The sequence below is a fragment of the Anabas testudineus genome, chromosome 9 (genome assembly GCF_900324465.2).
Source record: "Anabas testudineus chromosome 9, fAnaTes1.2, whole genome shotgun sequence".
Taxonomy (NCBI): Eukaryota; Metazoa; Chordata; class Actinopteri; order Anabantiformes; family Anabantidae; genus Anabas; species Anabas testudineus.
Window position 1 is genome coordinate 17,722,621 of NC_046618.1, and position 23,213 is coordinate 17,745,833.

Here is a 23,213-nt window from a genome sequence, read left to right on the forward strand (position 1 = left end):
AGATCAGTCTCTGTTTGATGCTGTAGATTTAACCCAAACGTGGGGGGGGGGGGGGGGGGGGGGGGCTGTCACGACCCTGATTCCGAAGTTGGTGGGAAGGAAGGGGGAAGGGGCTGTGGCGGAGGGCTACGAACGGCACATCCGACCGCTTGCATTGACAATTCAGAGGTAAGAAAATCCAGACGGCGGCTGGTTGGCTCATCACTTGCAACATCTCGGTGCGGGATTTTAAGACAGCCCCGTATCCTTACAAGGCTCGAGGAGGAACTGGTTTATACACGGGGCCCAGTAGTAGTTGAAGTGGACTAGTTTTCTTAGCGGAGGTGCGGAGTTTTTTGATGCAGGACTGGCGTAGGGGGTCTGCTGAATGGGAGCAGTCACTGGATTCGTGTGATACCAACGCAACCCACCCAGTCCACCCACCGCTTCCCATCCCTTTTTGACTTCTGGGGGACATTTAGGACACCTCCAGGACAAGACCACCGTTATCGCTCCTACTGTCCCCTTCCCCTTTCCTTCTTCACGGATTCCTCGGGCAGACTAATCCTCCAGAAATGGCTCAGATCCTGCCGATACGATTTCAGGAACATCTGCAGGTAAGCAGCAGCAGAAAACACGTACGAATCCGTTTGTTGGTTTCAGAGCAGCTCCTCGCTTATGTCGGTCCGCACACACACACACACACACACACACACACACACAGACACGGCACATGTCGCATTTAAAAGGAATCTGTGATAGGGCTGCATGGTGGTGCTCGATATAGCTACAGGCCTAGTTTTCTCCTGCCGGGCAGATGATGACTTGTAAAAATTGACTAGTCAGATCGTGTAGAGCTCCAGTGCGGACCGGTGTGTGTGTGTGTGTGTGTGTGTGTGTGTGTGTGTGTGTGGATCCGCCGCAGTCTTTTTCCCTTCAACTGGAAAAACGCCGCTGTCATTCTCGATGCAAACTGAACTGCGGTGTTTTGACACCTCGTTTTTTTTTTGTTTTTTTTTTTAGCTCAGCTGTTCGTGGCTACACTGTAACGGAGACATGAAAGGCACTTTGCCCTCCAGCTTTGCGGCTACCATGTTGTTGTCATGTCCTGTGGCAACCCACCCCCTCTTACTTTGTAACCTTCACTGACCAGTTTTTTGCCTGTGCACATGTTTCAGACTCAGCACGGTGTGTTTGACAGTGTCATGAGGACTGGAGCTGATTCTAGAAAGCGTGTGGAGGAAACGTCTGAGCTACAACTTAGAGACACAATTGGAGCAACATCAGGAAATCTTCTTGTGGCAGAATCAATGTATTGATCTAATGTATCCCTCCAGCTCTACTTGTTGGAGCAGCATCTGCATCAGCATTAACATGTAGGAGCAGCAGATGCCCTGTGATCTTTAGATCTTTAACCTAAAAGGCCCCTCTTACAATCTATGACAGAAAAGGAAGCAAGGAGCTGCTTGTTTGGTCGTCAGTGTGTGTGTGTGTGTGTGTGTGTGTGTGTGTGTGTGTGGGGGGGGGGGGGGGGGGGGGGTATTTCCACTATGGCCTCCTTTTCTTTTTTCCGGTTCCCACTTTGACAGTCGTCGTCCAGTCCCAGCCCCGGTGCTCGGTGTCTCGTAGCCAAAAGAGAAAACTTTGTGACGCACCCTACTCTGTAGCCTGTTGTTATGGTAACAGCAGGCAGTGAAATGGCCTTTCACTAGGAAAAAGCACAAACCCCCACCCCCCTCTCTCCCTGTTCCCTTCCTCTGGCTAGTAGCCCCACTTTCGTCAGCCAAAGATCCTTTATGCACCGAAAAACTGTGCTGGCCAAGAGCGCTTGCAGGCCACCAGGCTTCCCCTCAACACTGACAGAAAGGGTACAGTGCTGCTCACTGATGGAGGGCGGCGCAGTGCTTGGCAGTGTCCAGGTTATTAGTTCAAATTGCTCTCACCAGTGCATACTTTCTCCTTAAGCTTCATACAGTGATAAGCAGCAGACTGGTTCACGTTCCACCTCTGCCGTGAAATCCCACCTCTGCCCCGGTCGTATCCCCCTGTGAATCTAGGTGGCTCCAGCAGAGTGAAAAATGCTTGGAATTCGCAAACCCAGGACTTTGGGCCTCAAGTTGTTTAGCTTCTTTTTTTTTTTTTTCTTGGTCTGGTATTTACAGCTCAGTGTTTGCAGTCTGGGTCGGGGTTCAGCAGGGTAACGTGGACCTACTGTAGCTCCACGATGAGGAAGGAGCCTGTTGAACTGGGAGTGACATGAGATGAAGAGCGAACCAAATTTTCCAAATATTTCCGTTATTACACTCATATCAGTCTCTTAACACTTCCCTGGTGTTAAAACAAACACGCAGGGTGAAGCCTGGATCTTAGGGAGACTCTTTTAGCTGTGAGAGATCCAGTGGTATTCATTTTCTCACTTCACACCAGTAGCTATGGATTACCAAGCTTACACTGTCATTATCGTTAAGCTGTGCGGTAAACTCTCTTTTCATCGTTAGTCTTTTTTTTTTACCCTCCTTGCTTATTTACTTCAGTATGATTTATGATCCAAGGTCGAGGCTGTGTATGAGCAAGTCAGAGTGTGTCATTAATCGACTACATGGATCAGTTGCCCAGTAGGGTGTGTGGATCCGAATGTAGACTACATCACTGTGGCTTCTAAAGTGTGTTTAAGTTGGATTACGGTGGTGGCAAGATGAAGGAAGACGGGGACAGAGAATGCTCTTGAATTATGAAAGTGCTAAAGGCAGAGTCATTTGCAGCTTTTGTGGCTCTGCTGCTGGCTGTCAGTGCAGCAGCCTACGTACTGTAGCAGCTTGTGTAAGTGCAAAAAAAAAAAAAAAAAAAAAAGCCCTGCAGCTCTCCCGGCGCCTGCACATTGTCCTGTCGAGTTGAACTGAGGAGAGCCCAACCTGCTGCTCTGCGGCTGTTTATAACATCCCGGCGTGCTGTTGTATCCGTGCTGGCGTAATGATGCCCCCACGTCACACGAGCGGATGTGATAGACAGACGAGGAAAGCAGGTCTCATCAAGCAAATCACATCAGGATAGGAAGCAGGATGACGAGAACAGTCTAACACAACACATCCGTGACCGCAGCAGAGGATGGAAGAGACGATCATGAGCGCCTGGGTTCAGTCACCGAAAGTCAATCATGAATGCATTCAAAGAGCAGCCATTCACTCAAACAGTGCAGACATTGTGTCCTTTTGCAATGTTGAATGAGTCACACGCTCATAAATATATAATAACTGATTTAGGGCTTAATAAATTGATTAATTGTTGTGTCTGAAATGTTAGAAAACAGTGATGTTACAAGGCTTCTTTTATTTGTCATACACAGTATAAAACTAAACTTATACATGTTCTGTATTATATGATAAAGAGAATAATTCTTACATAAATCAGTATGAAGCAAATTAATGTTTGGTAGTTTCACCTGTTGCTCAGCTAAATGATTAATCAGTTCAAAGTTTCAACTATTTTTTGTAGCGTCATTTCATAGTTGTGTCCAGTCTTCTTTCTCTTTGTAACTTTTTAGCTCTGTTTTGGTTCCATCAGCTCCTCAGGATCATATGAAGCTCTTTAGCTGGTAAATGCTTCAGTACATTCATCAGCTAGTCGTCAACTTTGTCTGTCTGGTGTTTATTTTTGCCGGGCAGGTCACGTATAGAGGATTTTTAAAGCTTTGAAAAAAGGTTGGAGGGTATAAAACCAAAACACTGAGATGAGTGAAGCCTAAACACTTGTAAGAAGGGAGGGGACACAATCCAGAGCTAGCTCATTGTTCTCTGTGGTTTTATCACTATAAGAATAAACATAATTTTAATCCAAAGTTAATATAAAACATGAATTAGAGCAACATTAAGCTTTTCAAAATAGCACAGCTACCCTGTTTGTATTTATTTTGCAAGAAAGTGTGAAGTATCAACACTTAAATGTTTTGCTGCAATCCTCAGTTTAATTGTGTTTCTGCAAAATCCTCATGAACCCCAAACCCTCAGCTGCTGATGCGACGTGTCAGAGCTTCAGCAACGTGTCCACCCAGCCTGTGACTCACCAAATCCCGTCAACGCTGTATCATCAGCGAACTTCTACAACCTTTGATATTGTGACATTAATGATTATTTGCGATTGTAAATCTTGGATAAAACTGTGTGTGTGTGTGTGTGTGTGTGAAGATGCGTTACTAGAGGTAGTTTATGGGTCAACATAGACAGTAGGTTGTAGTCGAAGTGTGATCTGGTCTGGAATGTTCTACTAAGGAGTGTGAGGGGGTTTTCTTCCGGTGAGTCAGTCGCCCCACCCTGAACTGTAGACTGCCAAAGACCTGCGTTGCTGGAAACGCAGCCTCCATTCCTCCTCCTCTTTTTCTGTAAAAGGTACATTTAGCAAACCGGCTTCTCTCCTAGCACCCAGCCTCCCCTAGTTTTCAGCAGGATGCTAGGCTGCGTCCTGAGCACTTCCTTTCACTCCCATCCTTATCGTCTCCTTTACTATCTTTATTGTATTTTGCCTCCTCTCCCCTCCCAGAGACAGTTTTGGCAGTCTTAAGGAGATGCAGCATATGGCGTCAGTCCTCCCTCAGGTCTTCTTTGTGGCATTTTCAAGAAGCTTGTACATTGTATGTCCCTATAACGTGCCAGAAAATGAAAACTACTGTATATGTTGAGTTGTATATGGGTGATATGGTTAATGGCATTATCACAACATTGTTAAGAATATTCTCTTATATTCATACATACTTCAATATGCCAGCTTTTTCACAAATCACAAAAGTCTGGGGCAAATAGCAGCTGTTATTTTCCTTGATGATTAATGGAGTTATTCTCTTGCTTAGTAATTCAAGACCACAAGGCAAAATCTTCAAATTACGACATGAGACATGAGCAGCAGTTCTTGACATTTCACTTCACGCCACAAAACCAAGAGTGACCCTAAAGAAAAGCTCAACAAAGCTAAAGTAACTACTGTAAATGTGAAAATGGTATCTCTTGGATCTAATTAATTAAAGAGCTTTTCTTGCTAGAAAACAGCTTCTCTCATTGGAGCCCCCTGACAGCTGACTTTTACATCCTTCCTGGTTTGGAGATGACATGATTTAATTGGCTGAGCAGTCATGATTTGTTGTTTTTCCCTACTGGCCAACTGCAAGATAGTACAGTCCTTGTGATGAGCATAAGGATTCCTTTCCGCTTGCCTCAGACTGCATAATGCAGTTCGTCCAGTCATCACAGGGAGAGTGTGTGTTTTGGTCAGGCTCTCAGCTCAGTTAGTTTGACACAATAGTGCACAATAATTTCTCTGTTCAGCTCCCATTAACCTAGCTGGAGTGTTTCATGTTTATTAGATTTACTAAGATTTGACACAGCAGAAACTGACATCAGCTCTGCGTTTGTGTTTTGCTGCATCTCGGGACGTCCTCTCATTAGGAAAGTAAATATGCCGAATAATGAAATGGATTTGCTGATGAATGAATTCAAATTTATTCTTGGTTGGATCTCTATTTCTCTGTTTGAGATGTGTCTCAGATGGCTGCTCAGATAAACAATTAAATGCAGTGTCAGGGTTTAATCACAACCTTCGCTGAGATAAAGTAACACTGTATTTTATCTAATTGAGATGCGATGATGGTTACATTAATGGCATTGAAAGTGGAAAGAAAAACCCATCCATCATCAAACATAGTTCTGAACATGCTTCAGTACACTTAAAAGATTATTAACAACTGTAATAAGAGTGAGTTAAATAAATGTTTGTTGTGTTAACATCCTGTTGCCCACGCTTGTTCCCTGACTCCATGTAGCACCAGACGTCCTGTCTGGAAACAACCTTTAAGAATATCCCTGGAAAATTGGAGCCGACCTGCTGCTATTTTAATCCTAACACACTTTTGGTCCATTACTTGTAGTTTTTTTCTCCTTCAAGATAAATGGTAACTATTGTTGCCATATATATATATATATATATATATATATATATATATATATATATATATATATATATATATATATATTTGTAGTTGTGATGGAGGCACGACTCCCTCAAAGATCTTATATACACTAAAAGCCACAAGACATTTTTAAAAGCAAACTATTATTTCCAAGCAAGATGAACAAGCTTAAGCTAACAAGCTTAACAAACATATTTAAGTGCAGCAATAAATGCTAATGCAAATGTGTTTTAACATGCTGTAATATTTACCAGTTCATATAGAACTCATTAATAACATGTCAATACTAGTAATACTTGTACTGTGATTTTTATGCTTTTAAAAGTACAATAACTTTTACACTAAATGCTATGGTGAAGTTATACAATGTGGTTAATGTGATTTTTCCCACTGTTTCCAGTTGCAGAACCTGGGCGTGAACCCAGCCAACATTGGGTTCAGCTATCTGACTATGGAGTCAGACAAGTTCATCTGCATCAGAGAGAAGGTGGGCGAGCAGAACCAGGTGGTGATTGTGGACATGTCCGACCCCACTAATCCAATCAGGAGACCGATCTCTGCCGACAGTGCCATCATGAACCCCGCCAGCAAGGTCATCGCTCTGAAAGGTATGAGACATACAGCAGCACGCTCATGGGATATTGGATAAGAGAAACACAGTTTGCTGGTTATTATTAGTGGCTTCACACCAACTGCTGAGGTTATTGTTATTGTTAAACTTCCCAGAATGAAGTCTGCACAGCACACTGTTTATTTGTCTGTAGATTTAACAGATTTAGCCTTCGCGTATTGTAGTGGGAATGCCATGTCATGCAATGAGTAATGGTCTGTCAATGCTGTAAATATGTAGAGTGCACTCAGTTCTATTGCCCGAATGTACTAAATTGGTTGTGGAAATTGATTTTCTGCCACTGATTCTAGCCCTCGAAGCACAAACACAAACGCTGATCACGTTGATTTGCCTATAATGCTTCTCTGTCCCCCCCCTCTCCCTCTGAGGATAATGTGCCCCCGTTTTCCCCTTCCCTGTGGCCTATCTTTGTCTTCTCTTTCCGATCTGATTGACACTTTGCTTTTCCTTTTGCTTTTTTTCCTTGCTTTCTGTCATTTCTCAGACGGTGAGTTGCTTTCTGTCTGTCTACCCGTCCGGCACTCTCTGTTGTGATGATACAGTAGCCATGTCTCTCTCATAAAAGCTTTCCATACACCCCTCACAAGCACAACAGCCCATTTCGGCCTCTAATCAATCAGAATACAGACAACTGTTTAGAAATGACTTCTTCTACTGCCAGTAAATTGCTTCAATATCCCACCCCTACTCTGACCTAACCTGCCAGCACATATCCTTCTTTTATGAGAACTATACATGTGTTAGCATGATGTGTTGTGTGCTGGTAAAGTGTATGTGTGATGTGCATAATCAGATATTACTGTACACACTGAAAAAAATGTTGAGCCTGTGCTAGCAGCCATAATAAATGCTGAGATCTTTCTGATATTCAGCTGAGTCTGTTTCTATGTAAATAATACTAATAGTGTTACTGGTCATATGTTGGATTATGGTGACTATGTTGTACGGCACAGAAACATTATGGGCCGACCAAAACTAGCATTATTGTCATGTTTAGCCGGTTAGTTCTGCTCCTCTTCAGTCTTTCTGTAGCCAGAGATCATTTGCACATACAGTAGTAGGTGTTGGGCAGGTGACAGTGAACAGAGTGACACTAGCTTGGCCTGTAAACACCCATAACCACAACAACAGGACCTTTATGTCCCAGTTTCTGTGTAAATCCAAAGTGTTTCCATCAACCCTGTCGATATAATTACACATACTGTACTGCAGCTCTGTGATAATCTCTAATTGTTTAATTGTAATTGTAATGTACCTTATCTTGCTAAATGCCCCATAAACAAAATTGAAATTGAACTTAGATACCTGGAAACCTGGATCAATAAATCCAAATCTATATCTATTAATTTTTACCAGCTCTGGTGATTTTCTGGGTTCTAAAACCAGCAGTGAGTTGCATCTACTCACTCTCACGTCAGCGCCTCCAGAATCTGATTTCACAAAAATGTGAAGTATAAAAAAAAACAAAACACACTTCTCTCTCTTTGACTTTGACACACTGGTCCCATTTTTCACTGTGCAGCAGCGTGGTTAACCTACGTGTTGTTAATAGTTTCTGAACAACGATGGAGCTCATGGTGTAGATGAAAAGGGTAAACTCAGCTTCTGGATTCACTGATGTTACAAGTAGAAAATTATTGTTGGGTTTAGTCTTTTTATGGTATTTGTTGACTGACAGTATATTTTAAATATGAAAATCACCCATCTTACCCTTTAACCCATTAGCTGTATTTTTTAAAAAATGTAAATAAATCAAGATAACCTCTTATCTCAAATATCCACAGATGAATTTACATGTCAGTCGCACTGTTGATTTAAAGGTTTTTTTATATGCATCTAGTCATTAATCATGCCAAAAATATTTAGTTTAGTTTAGTTTTTATTACATGATGATAAAATAGGCTGAATGCAGAAATAGCCCAGTATAAACAGTAAAGATATGTATCGGTAAAACAGTCAGTAGACAATTTGACACAGGCTTTTAGTAGCTGACGTTGTTGGCATGCAGGTTGTAAATACAGCTTTATACATTATGTCATTTGCCCTATGACTTCTGGAGTAAATGTGTGAAATGATCATCATGGTTTTGATTGGAGGTTATATCATCCATCTCTCTATTTTGTGTCCCCTGAGCTCACCCGTCAACTTCTTGGTGTCTACTCTCATTTTTTTCTTCCTTGTTTCTTCACCTCCCCTCAGCTGCCAAGACACTGCAGATCTTCAACATAGAGATGAAGAGCAAGATGAAGGCTCACACTATGACGGAGGAAGTCATGTTCTGGAAGTGGATATCGGTAAACACTGTGGCCTTGGTGACAGATACAGCTGTCTACCACTGGAGCATGGAGGGGGATTCCCAACCAACCAAAGTATTCGATCGGCACGCTAGTCTGGCGGGATGTCAGATAATTAACTATAGAACTGACGAACAACAGAAGTGGCTTCTGCTGATTGGGATTTCTGCACAGGTACGAAAGCACATGTCTGCTCGTGCCTCACACAGGAGAAGAGCACATGATAGAAACACGACAGACTAATTTATCACCTTCTCTCTCTTTGACTCTTCATCTACATGCTCAAAGACCAAAAATATCCACACAAACCTAATGTGGTTTTCAGATGCAAACACAGAGCTTAATCTAGTAATCGAAGCTACGGTATCTTCATGAACCACAGTGAACCCAGAGTCATCTTTGATGTCTGTTTGATTAAAATGGTGCATCAACAATTCCTTTTTTATTCTTGTTTTTTTCTTTTTGCCTGCAGCAAAACCGTGTGGTGGGGGCAATGCAGCTGTATTCTGTTGACAGGAAAGTATCCCAGCCCATCGAGGGCCACGCCGCTGCCTTCGGGGAGTTCAAAGTGGAGGGAAATGCCAAACCCTCCACCCTCTTCTGCTTTGCTGTGCGCTCACAGGCTGGGGGAAAGGTGAGGTCCCCTAGATCACACACAAGGATTTCACTCATGATGTTATCACAGTGTATTTAGTCTAGTCTCGGAGATTAGCACAGAAAGGTAGTGTTTTAGTTTAGGTCACTGGAGAAATACTTCATAGCTCCTAAATGTGATCTTGATACTATGCATAGACTTTTCTTTACAGTCTTTCCTGTTTAACATCTTCACTGTTGTCATTTCTTTATGTGGGTTTTCTTCTTCAGTTGCACATTATTGAAGTTGGTCAGCCAGCTACAGGAAACCAACCATTTGCTAAGAAAGCAGTGGATGTGTTCTTTCCCCCAGAGGCACAGACAGACTTTCCTGTAGCTATGCAGGTGAGGAAAAGGTCCCTGCTTCTCACTGGTTTTGTGCAAAGCTAAGGGTCACTGCTGAATGCTTAAATTATCTCTATATTTCTCTTCAGATTGGTGGTAAGCATGGTGTAATATACTTGATCACAAAGTATGGTTACATTCACCTGTATGACCTGGAGTCTGGAATTTGTATCTACATGAATCGAATCAGTGCAGAGACCATCTTTGTAACAGCTCCGCATGAAACCACCTCGGGAATTATTGGGGTCAACAAGAAGGGACAGGTGAGATACAAGCAGTAAACTGGGAATATTTACTTTATTAATTTATCATATATGCTTTAGTGTAACCTTTTCTTCTTTTTGTGTGTGAGACAGTCTCAGGCAGCTGCTCAGCCCTTTATCTATTGTTTTCTTTCTAGGTCCTGTCAGTGTGTGTTGAAGAGGAGAACATTGTCAACTATGCAACGAATGTCCTGCAGAACCCTGATCTAGCCTTGAGGATAGCTGTGAGGTCAAATCTTGCTGGTGCTGAAGAACTTTTTGCCAGGAAGTTCAACACTCTATTTGCCCAGGGAAGTTATTCAGATGCTGCAAAGGTTGCTGCGTCAGCACCAAAGGTATGTATGAATCTACACCACACCAGGAAAACAACCTCAGTCCTTATTTTCTTTAATCCGTAACAGTGTTTCACCATCTTTCTTTTCCCGCTCAGGGTATCTTACGAACAGCAGAGACGATCCGTAAGTTTCAGAGTGTCCCAGCCCAACCTGGTCAGGCGTCTCCCCTGTTGCAGTACTTTGGTATTCTGCTGGACCAGGGCCAACTCAACAAGTTTGAGTCTCTGGAGCTGTGCAGGCCCGTCCTGCAGCAGGGTCGCAAGCAACTACTGGAGAAATGGTTAAAGGAGGACAAGGTAGGACCAGGGAATTAGGGTCAGGTCAATATGTAGATAAACAATAGAATCTGGTTGGAGTGATGCGGTTGGATATTGGCAAACATTTGATACCTTTTTGATACCTTTAGGGTAAGTTCATACCCTAAAAAGGTTCTAGTTCACCCTGTACTATCAATAACTCACAATTGGTACCTGTATTTGTACATTTGTTGTAGCTGGAGTGCTCAGAGGAGCTGGGGGATCTCGTAAAGGCTTCTGATCCCACGCTGGCTCTTAGTGTGTACCTCAGAGCTAATGTCCCCAATAAGGTGATCCAGTGTTTTGCTGAGACGGGCCAGTTCCAGAAGATAGTGTTGTATGCTAAAAAGGTAATTAGGAGCCCACACGTTTATGCTTGTATAACACAGCATGTGAAAACATCACACTATACAATGGAAGTAAATTCATAACTGTATTTTTTAGGTGGGCTACACCCCAGACTGGGTATTTTTACTCAGAAATGTGATGCGCGTCAATCCAGACCAGGGACTGCAGTTTGCCCAGATGCTGGTCCAGGATGAGGAGCCGCTGGCCAACATCAACCAGGTAACGCACACCAACATGACGGCCTCACTCACTAGAGGCATACTGTGTTACTTTTACACATGCCCTCCTTTTAAAATACAGCCGCATTTACCTTCACACATTCGTGCAAACACACAAAGTGCCCAATGTGGGAGCCTCCATGTGTGTTATTCCAGATGTGCCAGCAATGCAAAGAATTCACTGAGTCAGTAACTTCCTTCTCCTTTTAAAGCCACATCATGGCTCTGCTTAGATCAAGTCTCAAATAGAAGACTTGATGCTACTCTGAGTAAAGACCCCCACCAGTTTTCAGCTGTAGCTTCTAAGGATTAGGTGAAATTAAAAACACTGAAAAAAAGACCCTAAAAAAACTGGACACATTTGCCTCCAGACCTGTGATATTTTATATTGTGACTCTAATCTTCTTCATGCCAACTGTTATCACGGCTTACAGATGGACAGACATTAAAAATCTGTCCCTTTTCTCTTGCCTTTTATAGATTGTGGATGTGTTCATGGAGGGCAGTCTGATCCAGCAGTGCACCTCCTTCCTCCTGGATGCTTTAAAGAACAACCGCCCAGCCGAAGGACACTTGCAGACACGTCTGCTTGAGATGAACCTTATACACGCACCCCAGGTGAACATTTAGACTTATTCTCCTGTCAAAAAGCAACCTAGCCTGTCACATTAGTAAACGCAATGTGTGTATTCATGTGTGTGTGAACTATTTTAGGTGGCAGATGCGATCCTGGGGAACCAGATGTTCACTCACTATGACCGTGCCCACGTTGCACAGCTGTGCGAGAAGGCAGGTCTGCTTCAGAGAGCGCTCGAACACTACACCGACCTGTATGATATCAAACGAGCTGTGGTGCACACACATCTGCTCAACCCAGAGGTATGCCTGTGGATGTGCAGTCATGCTTGTAAATGCATCTCTCTTGGGACTAGTGACTTCTTTACGTTTTTTATCATGTGTAAAAATGCCTCTTGATTCCATTATTTTCCCCTCTAATGAATAATGTTCTTCTTATTCTGGTTTTTCCTTTAGTGGCTGGTGAACTTTTTTGGCTCCCTGTCAGTCGAAGACTCGTTGGAGTGTTTAAGGGCCATGCTGTCAGCTAACATTAGGCAGAACCTGCAGCTGTGCGTCCAAGTAGCATCAAAGTATCACGAGCAGCTGGGAACTCAGGCATTAGTAGAGCTCTTTGAATCCTTTAAGAGTTATGAGGGTAAGTGTCACACATAGCCAGGGGGTGGTATACAGACCTGGATTGTTGGACTATTGCTAGAGAATGACTTAATTGAGTGGTATATTTTGTGCAGGTTGTAAGTGATAATAAATAGAGTTGACTTTTGTGATGTTTCTCCCCATTCTATCTCTATTCAAGGCTTGTTTTACTTCCTTGGATCGATTGTGAATTTCAGCCAGGAGCCTGATGTTCACTTTAAGTACATTCAGGCTGCTTGTAAGACGGGCCAGATCAAAGAAGTGGAGAGAATCTGTAGAGAGAGCAACTGTTACGATGCAGAGAGAGTTAAAAACTTCCTCAAGGTAAAATGAAAAGACCCCTATGTTAGTGTTAAACATTTTATAATTCAGCAACAATTTGGTTTTATGCTTAATCCCTAATGAACCATATGTTTGTTCTCGTTATAGGAGGCCAAGCTAACGGATCAGCTTCCTCTAATCATTGTGTGTGATCGCTTTGATTTTGTGCACGACCTGGTGCTCTACCTCTACCGCAACAATCTACAGAAATACATTGAAATCTATGTGCAGAAAGTAAGATCAAGACCACTGCTGAGACTTTATATAGATATGGTTACTACGTCAACCAAGTCTTTATTTGAGCTGCATGTTGCCACTTTTGTTAACAACATCTGGCACTTGTTCTCAGGTGAACCCCAGTCGTTTGCCAGTGGTGATTGGTGGGCTGCTGGACGTAGACTGTGCTGAGGATGTGATTAAGAACCTGATCATGGTGGTCAGAGGGCAGTTTTCCACTGATGAGCTGGTGGAGGAGGTAGAGAAGAGAAACAGGTAAGAAATAATTTTGCATAATTCCTGTCTGTCTCTCAGTGATGCAGATTTAAGTTCTTGGCAGTATTGCATATGTATCCTTTTTTGCTCATTAGGTGTCTAAAGAGGACCTTTTACTTAAATATGAGATATAGTAGCACTGTAAGAAATGTTTGAGGTTTGCTTGAACCACTTATTTTTTCAATTTAAGTCTACACCAAATAAAAGAGACCAGTGATCACCAAGTAACAGTAGTCAAAAAAGGAATGCTTCAATGAAAATAGTGCAGAGGAAGATGCGGAAGAGTAAGATTCCTCTAATGTTTGTCTGTGAGCTACTTTTGTGAATGTGTCAGTAGTAGTAGACAGATTCTGCTTAGTTTTGAATCAGAAAATGTTAATGTGAAAAAAGTGGAAACACCAGGACTTTGGACACAGTTTGAATGCATTCTCCAAAGTGCCTAATGCTGCCACCTAGTGTTGTGACACTGTTCTACATTACATTGTAGAAGCTATAAACTTTCACTGTGGAACATAACACTGTATTGTTTTCTGAAACGCGTGTTTTCAAATTGTTTTTCGTTCTTTTCTCAGGTTAAAACTTCTGCTGCCGTGGCTCGAGTCTCGAATCCATGAAGGATGCGAGGAACCAGCCACCCACAATGCTCTAGCCAAGATCTACATTGACAGTAACAACACGCCTGAGCGCTTCCTAAAAGAGAACCCGTTCTACGACAGCGCCGTGGTCGGACGCTACTGCGAGAAGCGAGACCCACACCTGGCCTGTGTGGCTTATGAGAGAGGAGAGTGTGACCTGGAGCTCATTAAAGTGTGTACAGAGTGTGTAGCACCGGGATGATCACTAACATAATATTAAAATGTATACATCTTTAATCACTCTGTATCTTCTCAGGTGTGCAATGAGAACTCGTTATTCAAGAGTGAGGCTCGATACCTGGTTCGGCGAAAAGATCCAGAGCTTTGGGTGAATGTGTTAGAAGAAAACAACCCTTACAGACGACAACTCATCGACCAGGTTAGGTTTTCTCAAGCTCCACACCTGCAGCGATGCCAGTTGTGTTGGTGGTCAGTGTTCATTTTTGTTTTCTCATTTCTTTCTAATCTCAGGTGGTGCAGACAGCATTGTCAGAGACCCAGGACCCAGAAGAGGTGTCAGTCACAGTCAAGGCCTTCATGACTGCAGACCTGCCCAACGAACTGATTGAACTCCTGGAGAAGATCGTACTCGACAACTCTGTCTTCAGTGAACACAGGTAAAACATGGTTTCAGCCTGTTGGGCTTCATTATACTTTCCTTTGTAGTAACCCATTTGTTCTGGCTTTTTTCCCAGAAACCTCCAGAACCTGCTGATTTTGACGGCCATCAAGGCCGACCGCACTCGTGTGATGGAGTACATTAACAGGCTAGACAACTATGATGCTCCAGACATTGCTAACATCGCCATCAGCAATGAGCTCTTTGAAGAAGCGTTCGCAATTTTTAAGAAGTTTGACGTCAACACCTCAGCCATACAGGTAAAGTGCTTTTATTTGACATTCAGTAGTATAATGTGACTGTAAAGTAGACTTATATAGTTTCAAAGTTAGTGTTAAAGCATTTATCCGTGGTGTTCTTTGTTGTTCTAAGTACATGTGTGGCTTTCTGTAGGTCTTGATAGAGCACATAGGGAACTTGGATCGTGCCTACGAGTTTGCTGAACGCTGCAATGAGCCTGCAGTATGGAGCCAGTTAGCTAGAGCTCAGCTGCACAGAGACCTGGTCAAGGAGGCCATTGACTCATATATTAAAGCTGTTGACCCTTCAGCGTACATGGAGGTGGTCAACGCAGCCAGCAAGAACAGTAAGCCTTTGATTTGCTGCATCACTCTGCTCTGATTGATCTGAGCTGATTGCTAATGTGTTATTTGTTTTTTGCAGACAACTGGGAAGACTTGGTTAAATTCCTTCAGATGGCTCGGAAGAAAGCAAGAGAGTCCTACGTGGAGACAGAGCTCATATTCGCTTTAGCAAAGACAAACCGTCTGGCTGAGCTGGAAGAGTTTGTCAGTGGGCCCAACAATGCACACATACAGCAGGTAAGAAAGGCAGCACGGGGTGATCTTTGCTGGAAAAACTGCAGACGTATCTGTTAATGTCCCTCTATTCTTCTTCAGGTGGGCGATAGATGTTATGAGGAGGGCATGTACGAAGCAGCCAAGCTCTTATACAACAATGTGTCCAACTTTGCTCGACTTGCATCAACATTAGTTCACCTCGGAGAGTACCAGGCAGCTGTGGACAGCGCCAGGAAAGCAAATAGCACACGGACATGGAAAGAGGTAACGGCGCATAAAGAGTTCAGCCTCTGTTCAGCTAGCTTTTGTCAGTGAAGAATCAATTGTTTTTCTTTTTTGTTTTTCAGTTTTTATCAGACTAGGAAAAAGCAGAAGCATGAAATTCCCTAAGATAAATTTGCATCTGATATTGCAGTGGAAAGTCGAATGTTAATACATCATCGCTTTAGCAAAGCTCATTTCCAATAATTCGTCTCTCTTTCTCTCTGACCATCAGGTGTGTTTTGCATGTGTGGATGGCGAGGAATTTCGGCTGGCACAAATCTGTGGCCTTCACATAGTGATCCATGCTGACGAGCTGGAGGACCTGATCAGCTACTATCAGGACCGCGGGTACTTCGAGGAGCTTATTGCTTTGCTGGAGGCCGCGCTGGGCCTGGAGCGGGCCCATATGGGCATGTTCACCGAGCTCGCCATCCTCTACTCCAAGTTCAAACCTCAGAAGATGAGGGAGCACCTGGAGCTGTTCTGGTCCAGAGTCAACATCCCAAAGGTGGAGTACAGTATGTGTGCCTGTGGATTTATGTTTGTGTGGATTTTGTTTTTGGATTAAGTAACAATGGAGTACTAATTATACTGTAATAATTACAAAAGTCAACCGTAAATTAGAAAATATTTTGTTACTAAGGTGACAAAAGATTGGGCAGTAGTTCTCCTGGTAAAATGACACTTCTCATCCTGATAAGAACCTGAAGATACTGAACATATTAGGAGTGTTTAAAAATGAATCATCCTAATATGATTTATGCCACCCGGACATTCTCCTGCTTCGTGCTGCATGTGTGAATGCACAACGTGCTGACCTTTTCTCCAGAAAATGCTTGGCAGCCTTTACTATTTTCTTGTGTTTGTGTTATGTGCTGTCATTCCTTTTTAATTAGTTAAAGCTGTGTTTTTCCTTCTGTGGAAAACCCTTTTTGCTCTTGTAAATTAAAGCTACATAAATAAATTGCTGTTCCTTTTATTTCAAAGAAAAAAACAAACAAATAAAAATTTTCCCAACTTTGACTGTTTTTCCAACCAGGTTCTTCGTGCAGCGGAGCAGTCTCACTTATGGGCAGAGTTAGTTTTCCTCTATGATAAATATGAAGAGTATGACAATGCTGTCATCACGATGATGTCTCATCCAACCGATGCATGGAAGGAAGGGCTGTTCAAAGATATTATTGCTAAGGTAAACAAGCATTTGTCATTTGTAAACACCATCTTCACTTATCTTTTTGTGATCTTCACATGTATAATTTCTGTCCGTAGGTTGCCAATGTGGAGTTGTACTATAAATCTCTGTCCTTTTACCTGGAATTTAAACCGCTCCTACTGAATGACCTGCTGACCATCCTGTCTCCACGCTTGGACCACAGCCGAGCTGTCAACTTTTTTAGCAAGGTAATAAGGAGTGAGGTCAGCCTCCAGGATTTATACTTCCTGTTTTCTTTACATTTAGTACAAACATGGTGCCAGGCACAGTTTACTCCACGTGTGCTGTTTTTTTTGACCAGATGAACCAGCTGAAGTTGGTGAAGCCTTACCTGAGATCTGTACAGAATCACAATAACAAGTCCGTTAACGAAGCTCTCAACAACCTGCTGACAGAGGAGGAAGACTACCAGGTCTGTCTGCTATTCACTTACTGATGTTTAGCACGTGTGTGAAAATGTTTACTAGTTTGGCCTCTGTTATCAAGTGTATCACATTTTATATCTGTACAGAAGACTGTAGTATTTTGTGGTCACTAGAGGGCCCTGCTGAGCTCCAGTTACACTTGTTTCTTATGCATCAAAGATTTAATGTATTTCCATCTTTGTGTTACCCACAGGGCCTGAGAGCCTCCATTGATGCATATGACAACTTTGACACGATCTGCCTGGCTCAGAGGTTAGAGAAACATGATTTGATAGAGTTCAGACGTATCGCCGCGTATCTGTACAAAGGCAACAACCGCTGGAGACAGAGTGTAGAGCTCTGCAAGAAGGACAAACTCTATAAGGTAATAAAATAACCTCACAGACAATATGTGAGAAAACAGAATACATTCATAAACACAGCACGTCCAAATATTAAGTACCACTATATTACCATAGAGGGCACTGTTGGCTTGTTTATGTTTGACAAATATTAAGTTACCTGATGACATTTCTTAGCAGGAAGACTTGTTAAAACAACAGTTTCTTTTATCGAGTCACTGTATTTCCATCTTTCCCAGGATGCCATGCTGTACGCTGCAGAGTCTAAGGATGCTGAGCTGGCAGAGACTCTGCTCCAGTGGTTCCTAGAGGAGGGCAGGAAGGAGTGCTTCGCTGCTTGCCTGTTTGCCTCCTATGACCTGCTGCACCCCGACGTGGTGCTGGAGCTGGCGTGGAGGCACAACATCATGGACTTTGCAATGCCATACTTCATCCAGGTCATGAGAGAGTACCTCACAAAGGTTAGTACTCCACGGTAAACAATACTAGAGTTATTGAGTTTATTGGCATTTATTATATTTTAAGAGGAAATTCATTTGAAATTCAGGAATTCATTTTTCTTGTATTCTCCGTCTCTGGAGGTTTTAAAATAAAGAGCATACTCACAGTTTTAGTTTATATGCATATGATGAGGCTTTTGTCATGGTAGTTCCATTTACTGTATTAACCTTTGAACTGGTCCTGATTTCTTAAAATGTAGACATGTAGACATATGAGATCATGTCTTTGGGTTCTTTTCCAGGTTGATGAGTTTGCAGCGAAGGTGACGGTCTCTGGCCCTCTTTTTATTTCTCCTTCGTGTTCTGTCTGTTTGTTTTTTGTTGTAACTTATCTTTTATGTTTCTGATGTGGGAAACTAGCATGGACTGTAGACAGAGTACAGCCTAACTAGCTCTGGTCCTGGAGAACTGGTGTAACGTGTGCAGGCTTTTGTTCAACTTCAGCCCTAATGTTTGTGAATGTTTTTTTAAAGAAATAATGAAACAAGTTCATTAAAACAAACGGGCCACAAGTACTTTCTGCTGATTTTCAGTGCAGAGATTTAAACAACAGGTGCTAAAAGCAAACTAACTAGCTTTCTTTCCTCACTAAGGAGGTGAAAATCCAAATTTAATTGTCATTTTCAAGGTTGAAGGACCACTATATAGCACAATATACAGTATAGTACATTAATTTAACAGATGCACTAGTGTGATGGATTATAATGTGCTGTATTTTCTGTAGATCCTTAACTTCCTGGTGTTTTATGATCACGTCTTTTTAAACAGTGTTAATGGCTGGAGCCAAAGCCTGTGTACCATCCTGTTCTTCAGCACCAGGATTACCTGTCTTGGCCTAACATCTTACCTCCTAACTCCTCTCTGCATCTAGTATCAAGCAGCATTTTTAAAATCATCACGATTTTAGTTGTGCCGATGCAAAATCATCAGATTGATGTTAATGTATAATATAGTTTAATAAAATAATAAAAGGATTAATATTTTCATGTGGCTACTGCTCTCCAAAGACAGAAACAAAGGCAAGTGAAAAGAGCAAGCCCCTCTAAATGCTCCCTCATGTTTCTAACTCCAGGTTTTAATTTCAGATATTTAGAAACAGATATTAAACACTTTTTTCAAAGGTTATGGAGTCCCCTTTATCTTCTGGGACATTTTCCTGACACTTAATTTTCCAGAGACCAAGCACTTTATTCCATAAATACAAAACTTGGTACAAATGGATTTTAGCGTTTTACTTCCCTTCAGGAGGTTAAATGCCTACACCTCTGTGTACCTTATCCATTCACACACAATATCACACTGTGTAGCCATATACACGTATAGAAATGCGCTTTGCAGGTGCTGTTTTGTCCAATTTTTTCCCTTAATCTGTTGAAATCACTAAATAGAAATTCTTCTTCTAATTGTTATTGTACAGTGATTCAGCTGAACCATTGATTTAATTGATCTGCGCTTACATCATGAACCTCTCAGCCGTCTTCCACACTGGCAGCACAATGCCTGATTATGTCTTTGCACTTAGTGACTAAGAAATTGGCACTACAAGCAACTCTCTGCGCAAATACTGTATGCCTGGCAAGGATGAGCTGAACCTGTGAGCTTCTAATATGTAGCTTGATTTTAGGCCAGCAGAATGAAATACACTTATTCTGTCTGGAGAGCCTGCTAACAGCCATGAATGGGATGCATGTGGCAGCTGCAACTGTCATGAGACTGTGAATGGCTGTTTGGAAGTGCAGCATCAGCACATAGTGTAGACATGCGTAGCTTCTTCTTCACGTACAGTAATAAACAATGTAATATTTCTTTAACCTTGAATCCCACTATAATTCTATATTTTTAAGTCAGTTCACACAAATGGCAAAAAACATTCCCCAGTTGTATCTAGCCATGTATCTACCACTGCCCTGCTCCATCAGTGTGAATCTCCTTTTAGTTAAACTTAAAACATTTTGAATCCAAAGCAGTTTGCTATTGTCTTGTTATTCTATCTTATAACTATCCACAGATTCTGTTTTCAGCAGTTTTCTCTGCAAACACTTTTCTGCTAAACAGAGTTGTTGTTTAAAATATGTTTTCTGTGCGTCGAGCAGCATAAATTAAATCTCTTTAGGGTGATAAAAGCCATAGGCGTCTCTGCAGTCACGTTCTGCATGCTTAGATACCACTGGGGCTCACATGTTTTTGTAATTTGGGTGATCTGGCCCTTTAATTGTTAACTCAGCCTTTGTAGTGAAAACTATATTAGAAAATCTCACCAAACCTGCATGGCATCTTGTCTTTTAGGTAACTTTAGCTGCACTGTGAAGTACTGTGTGTAGTTTTGTCTTTCAGACGTTGGTATGTCAAGTATTTTTGTGTTTAATATTAAATAAAAGCCTAAGAGTAGTCACGCTTAAGTAAAACATTACAGTTTTTGGTCTGTTGGAGAAAATGTAATTTAAATAAATCTGGCACATAATGTACCTATATTACATTGTAGGTATACAGCAATAAGCTTTAACTTATTTCCTTTTTCTGCAATTTTAAGTGTAAACAGGCTGCAAAGCTGTTTAAATTGAGGTTTCTGCAGGATACCTACAACGTAAATCTTACTTCTTTCTTTTTATTCTGTGTAGTGGGTGAGTGATGGACGTCTGATCTATCCTATTGTCTTTGTTGCCCTCAGGTGGACAAACTGGAGGATGCAGAAAGCCAAAGGAAAACTGAAGAGGAGGTGACAGAACCTCAGCCGATGGTGTTTGGTAGGTTTACAGACATCACATCAGCAGAAAAGTGAAAAAAAGAAAGCAAACTGTGTTTTCAGGTGATGTAATAATATTATTTTGAAATATTACAAAGAATATCTAATTCGTAACCAACCTGGACTTCAGTATTACTGAATGTGTTATTTTAAATAACTGAGGTTGCCATGTGTTAATTTTTTTTCTAAAGACATTTTAGAAAGGAAATCTTCTTCTGTAGGTTTAACAAAGCATCAGGAAATCTGCATTTCTATGATGTTATCTAAAATATTGTTCACTCTATATTGTCTTTATAGATAAAATTACCGTAATGGTTTTAAACTTTAAAATGTCTGCAGTAATAACTGTATAACCAGTTGAGGACTCTGGACTTACATGCTAGACTTTGGGGTATTTTGATTGATTAGAACCCTGGTTACATGCAATTAGTTGTTGGAACCAATTCTCAGTTTATTTGCACATGGATGGCAGCGATGTTACCACTACACTATCCAGCCACTATGAAGTGACTTTAACTTGCTATTCTGCAGTTTTATGAACTCTGTCATTTTTGTGAAAAGCAGTTTAATACTGTGCAAAAAAGCAACAACAGCAAAGACAGCTGTGTAAGTAAAGTCAATTTTCCTCCATGCATGTAACCCTGTGTGTATGTCTTTGTGTACATTTGTGTGATCAGGCCAGCAGCTGATGTTGACTGCCTCTACTGCACCAGTGGCTCCCCAGCCACCGTACCCAGGCTATGGCTATCCTGCAGCTGCTCCTGCGGGCTATCCTGCCCAGGCCGCCGCCCCTGCAGGCTTCCCTGCCCAGGCCGCCGCCCCTGCAGGCTTCCCTGCTCAGCCCGCTTATGGTTTCAACATGTAGATTCCTGACCCCACCTCTTCAAACCTGCTACAAACACACGTTAAACCTAAACCACACTGAACTGTGCTGCTGTGGATCTCAGCTGGCCAACTGATGGCACGTAGACCCACAAAACTGAAACTGGGCGTTCATCTTCCATTGAGACTCCACCCTAGTTCACTGAAACTGCAATAGAAACCCTTCATCTCTACTTTCTCCAACACACAAGGCTGTTGGATGCTCCCCTTACGTTACTGATCTATCGCTCTATCACTGACCTACACAGCATGAAGCCACCTCTCAGCTCCTGGAGGAATTGACACATCGAAGACCTTAGTAACACCAAACCACTCTGTCCTGTTGCTGTGTCGTGTAGACTTCACTAACCATTGAGCAGCTTTTTCCTTTGCATTGTTTTCTTTTTCCTAGAGAATCAGCACTGATGAGGAAGAGACTTTGTTACTGGGAAGTGGAGGGACGTGTGTGTGTGTGTGTGTGTGTGTGTGTTTTCCCTCCCGCTCGTAAAGCACTGCTACAGCCTTATATACTTTGAGAAAGTGGCAAAAAACAGGCTCATTTGTTCATGTTTTATTCACAACGGTGTCACGCTCTGATTAGTATAAGTTACTGTGCTATTGTTTTGTTTGTCACAACAGGTACAGAGTGTTTGCTTTATACGGAGGTTACGATACCGTCTGTATGTGTGTGATTGTGAACGTGTGTGTCCTCTAAAGCCTTCGAGGGATACATCACCAAACCAAGAGACACTCAGTGAAATCTCCACTCCCGTACAGCAGCACTATTTGCTCGTCCAGAGCGGTTGATCCCATCGGTTCACTTTTCAGACTCTGGTACCGAACAGCTGGAGTTTCAGGATGATTGTGTCAAAAAAAAAAAACCAAGAAAAAAATAATTTAAAAAAATGCTATATGCTGTAGTCTGTGCATGTGCTGCCAAACTGTATCACTGCAACCAGGAGCACAATTTTCATGTTACACTCGAGTATATGAAGTATTACTAATGTTGTGTCAAAAACTAAGTGATGCTTAATGAAACTTTCTCACCCAACTAACAGAAAACGACAATGAAACTCCAACAGACTAGAGATAAAAACAGAGCTCACATCCAGGTACCAGGTGGTTTAAAAAAATAATCATAATTGTATTGAAGACAGTGTATAATTTAAGATACATTCAAATACCTAATCAAAGAAGTCAAATATTATGGAATACCATATGTAATGTCTATAGTGTGTTGTTGTAGTCTTAAAAAGCATAATGATTTTTGTAAGAAAAAGACAAAATGCAAAAATAGCAGGTCAATAAATGGCAAAGTCTTGAGGCAAGGCTGCTTAAAGTGGAGACAGTTTGGTTGATTATTTCCTGAGCCTGTATGATGCACTGAGCTGCGTCCACGATGGCGACGACTTAGGGTTTATCAAAGTGCTGCACAAGTGTTGCATACAGGAAGAAGAATAAAGTTTACACACTGTTGTTTTTTGTTTCCTTT

The 23,213-nt window shown here is 42.0% G+C and overlaps 1 protein-coding gene across 4 annotated transcripts; it reads left to right on the top strand.

Moving 5' to 3' along the window:
- The first annotated feature begins 140 nt into the window (after window positions 1-140).
- cltcl1 (clathrin, heavy chain-like 1) lies at window positions 141-23,197 on the top strand. 4 transcript variants are annotated; one of them, XM_026342765.2, is made up of 33 exons: window positions 141-596; window positions 6,333-6,540; window positions 7,048-7,050; window positions 8,763-9,031; window positions 9,330-9,491; window positions 9,722-9,835; window positions 9,925-10,098; window positions 10,236-10,433; window positions 10,529-10,729; window positions 10,927-11,079; window positions 11,174-11,296; window positions 11,776-11,913; window positions 12,010-12,174; window positions 12,328-12,508; window positions 12,668-12,831; window positions 12,937-13,062; window positions 13,178-13,320; window positions 13,893-14,127; window positions 14,212-14,334; window positions 14,427-14,572; window positions 14,651-14,834; window positions 14,968-15,160; window positions 15,238-15,395; window positions 15,474-15,638; window positions 15,871-16,146; window positions 16,678-16,827; window positions 16,908-17,039; window positions 17,153-17,263; window positions 17,470-17,640; window positions 17,857-18,078; window positions 18,360-18,386; window positions 20,786-20,861; window positions 21,538-23,197. In XM_026342765.2, the coding sequence occupies exons 1-33, from the start codon at window positions 555-557 to the stop codon at window positions 21,723-21,725; spliced, it is 5,121 nt and encodes a 1,706-aa protein (XP_026198550.1). In that variant the 5' UTR covers window positions 141-554; the 3' UTR covers window positions 21,726-23,197. The 4 variants fall into 4 exon arrangements, with proteins under 4 accessions (XP_026198550.1, XP_026198552.1, XP_026198551.1 ...); XM_026342767.2 differs by lacking the exon at window positions 18,360-18,386; XM_026342766.2 differs by lacking the exon at window positions 7,048-7,050.
- The last annotated feature ends 16 nt before the right edge of the window (window positions 23,198-23,213 follow it).

Coding starts and splice junctions, on each gene's coding strand:
- cltcl1 (XM_026342765.2), top strand. CDS start 555: ATGGCTCAGATCCTGCCGATACGATTTCAGGAACATCTGCAG. Junction 13,063..13,177: donor TTGAAATCTATGTGCAGAAA/GTAAGATCAAGA, acceptor ACTTGTTCTCAG/GTGAACCCCAGTCGTTTGCC. Junction 14,835..14,967: donor TCAACACCTCAGCCATACAG/GTAAAGTGCTTT, acceptor GGCTTTCTGTAG/GTCTTGATAGAGCACATAGG.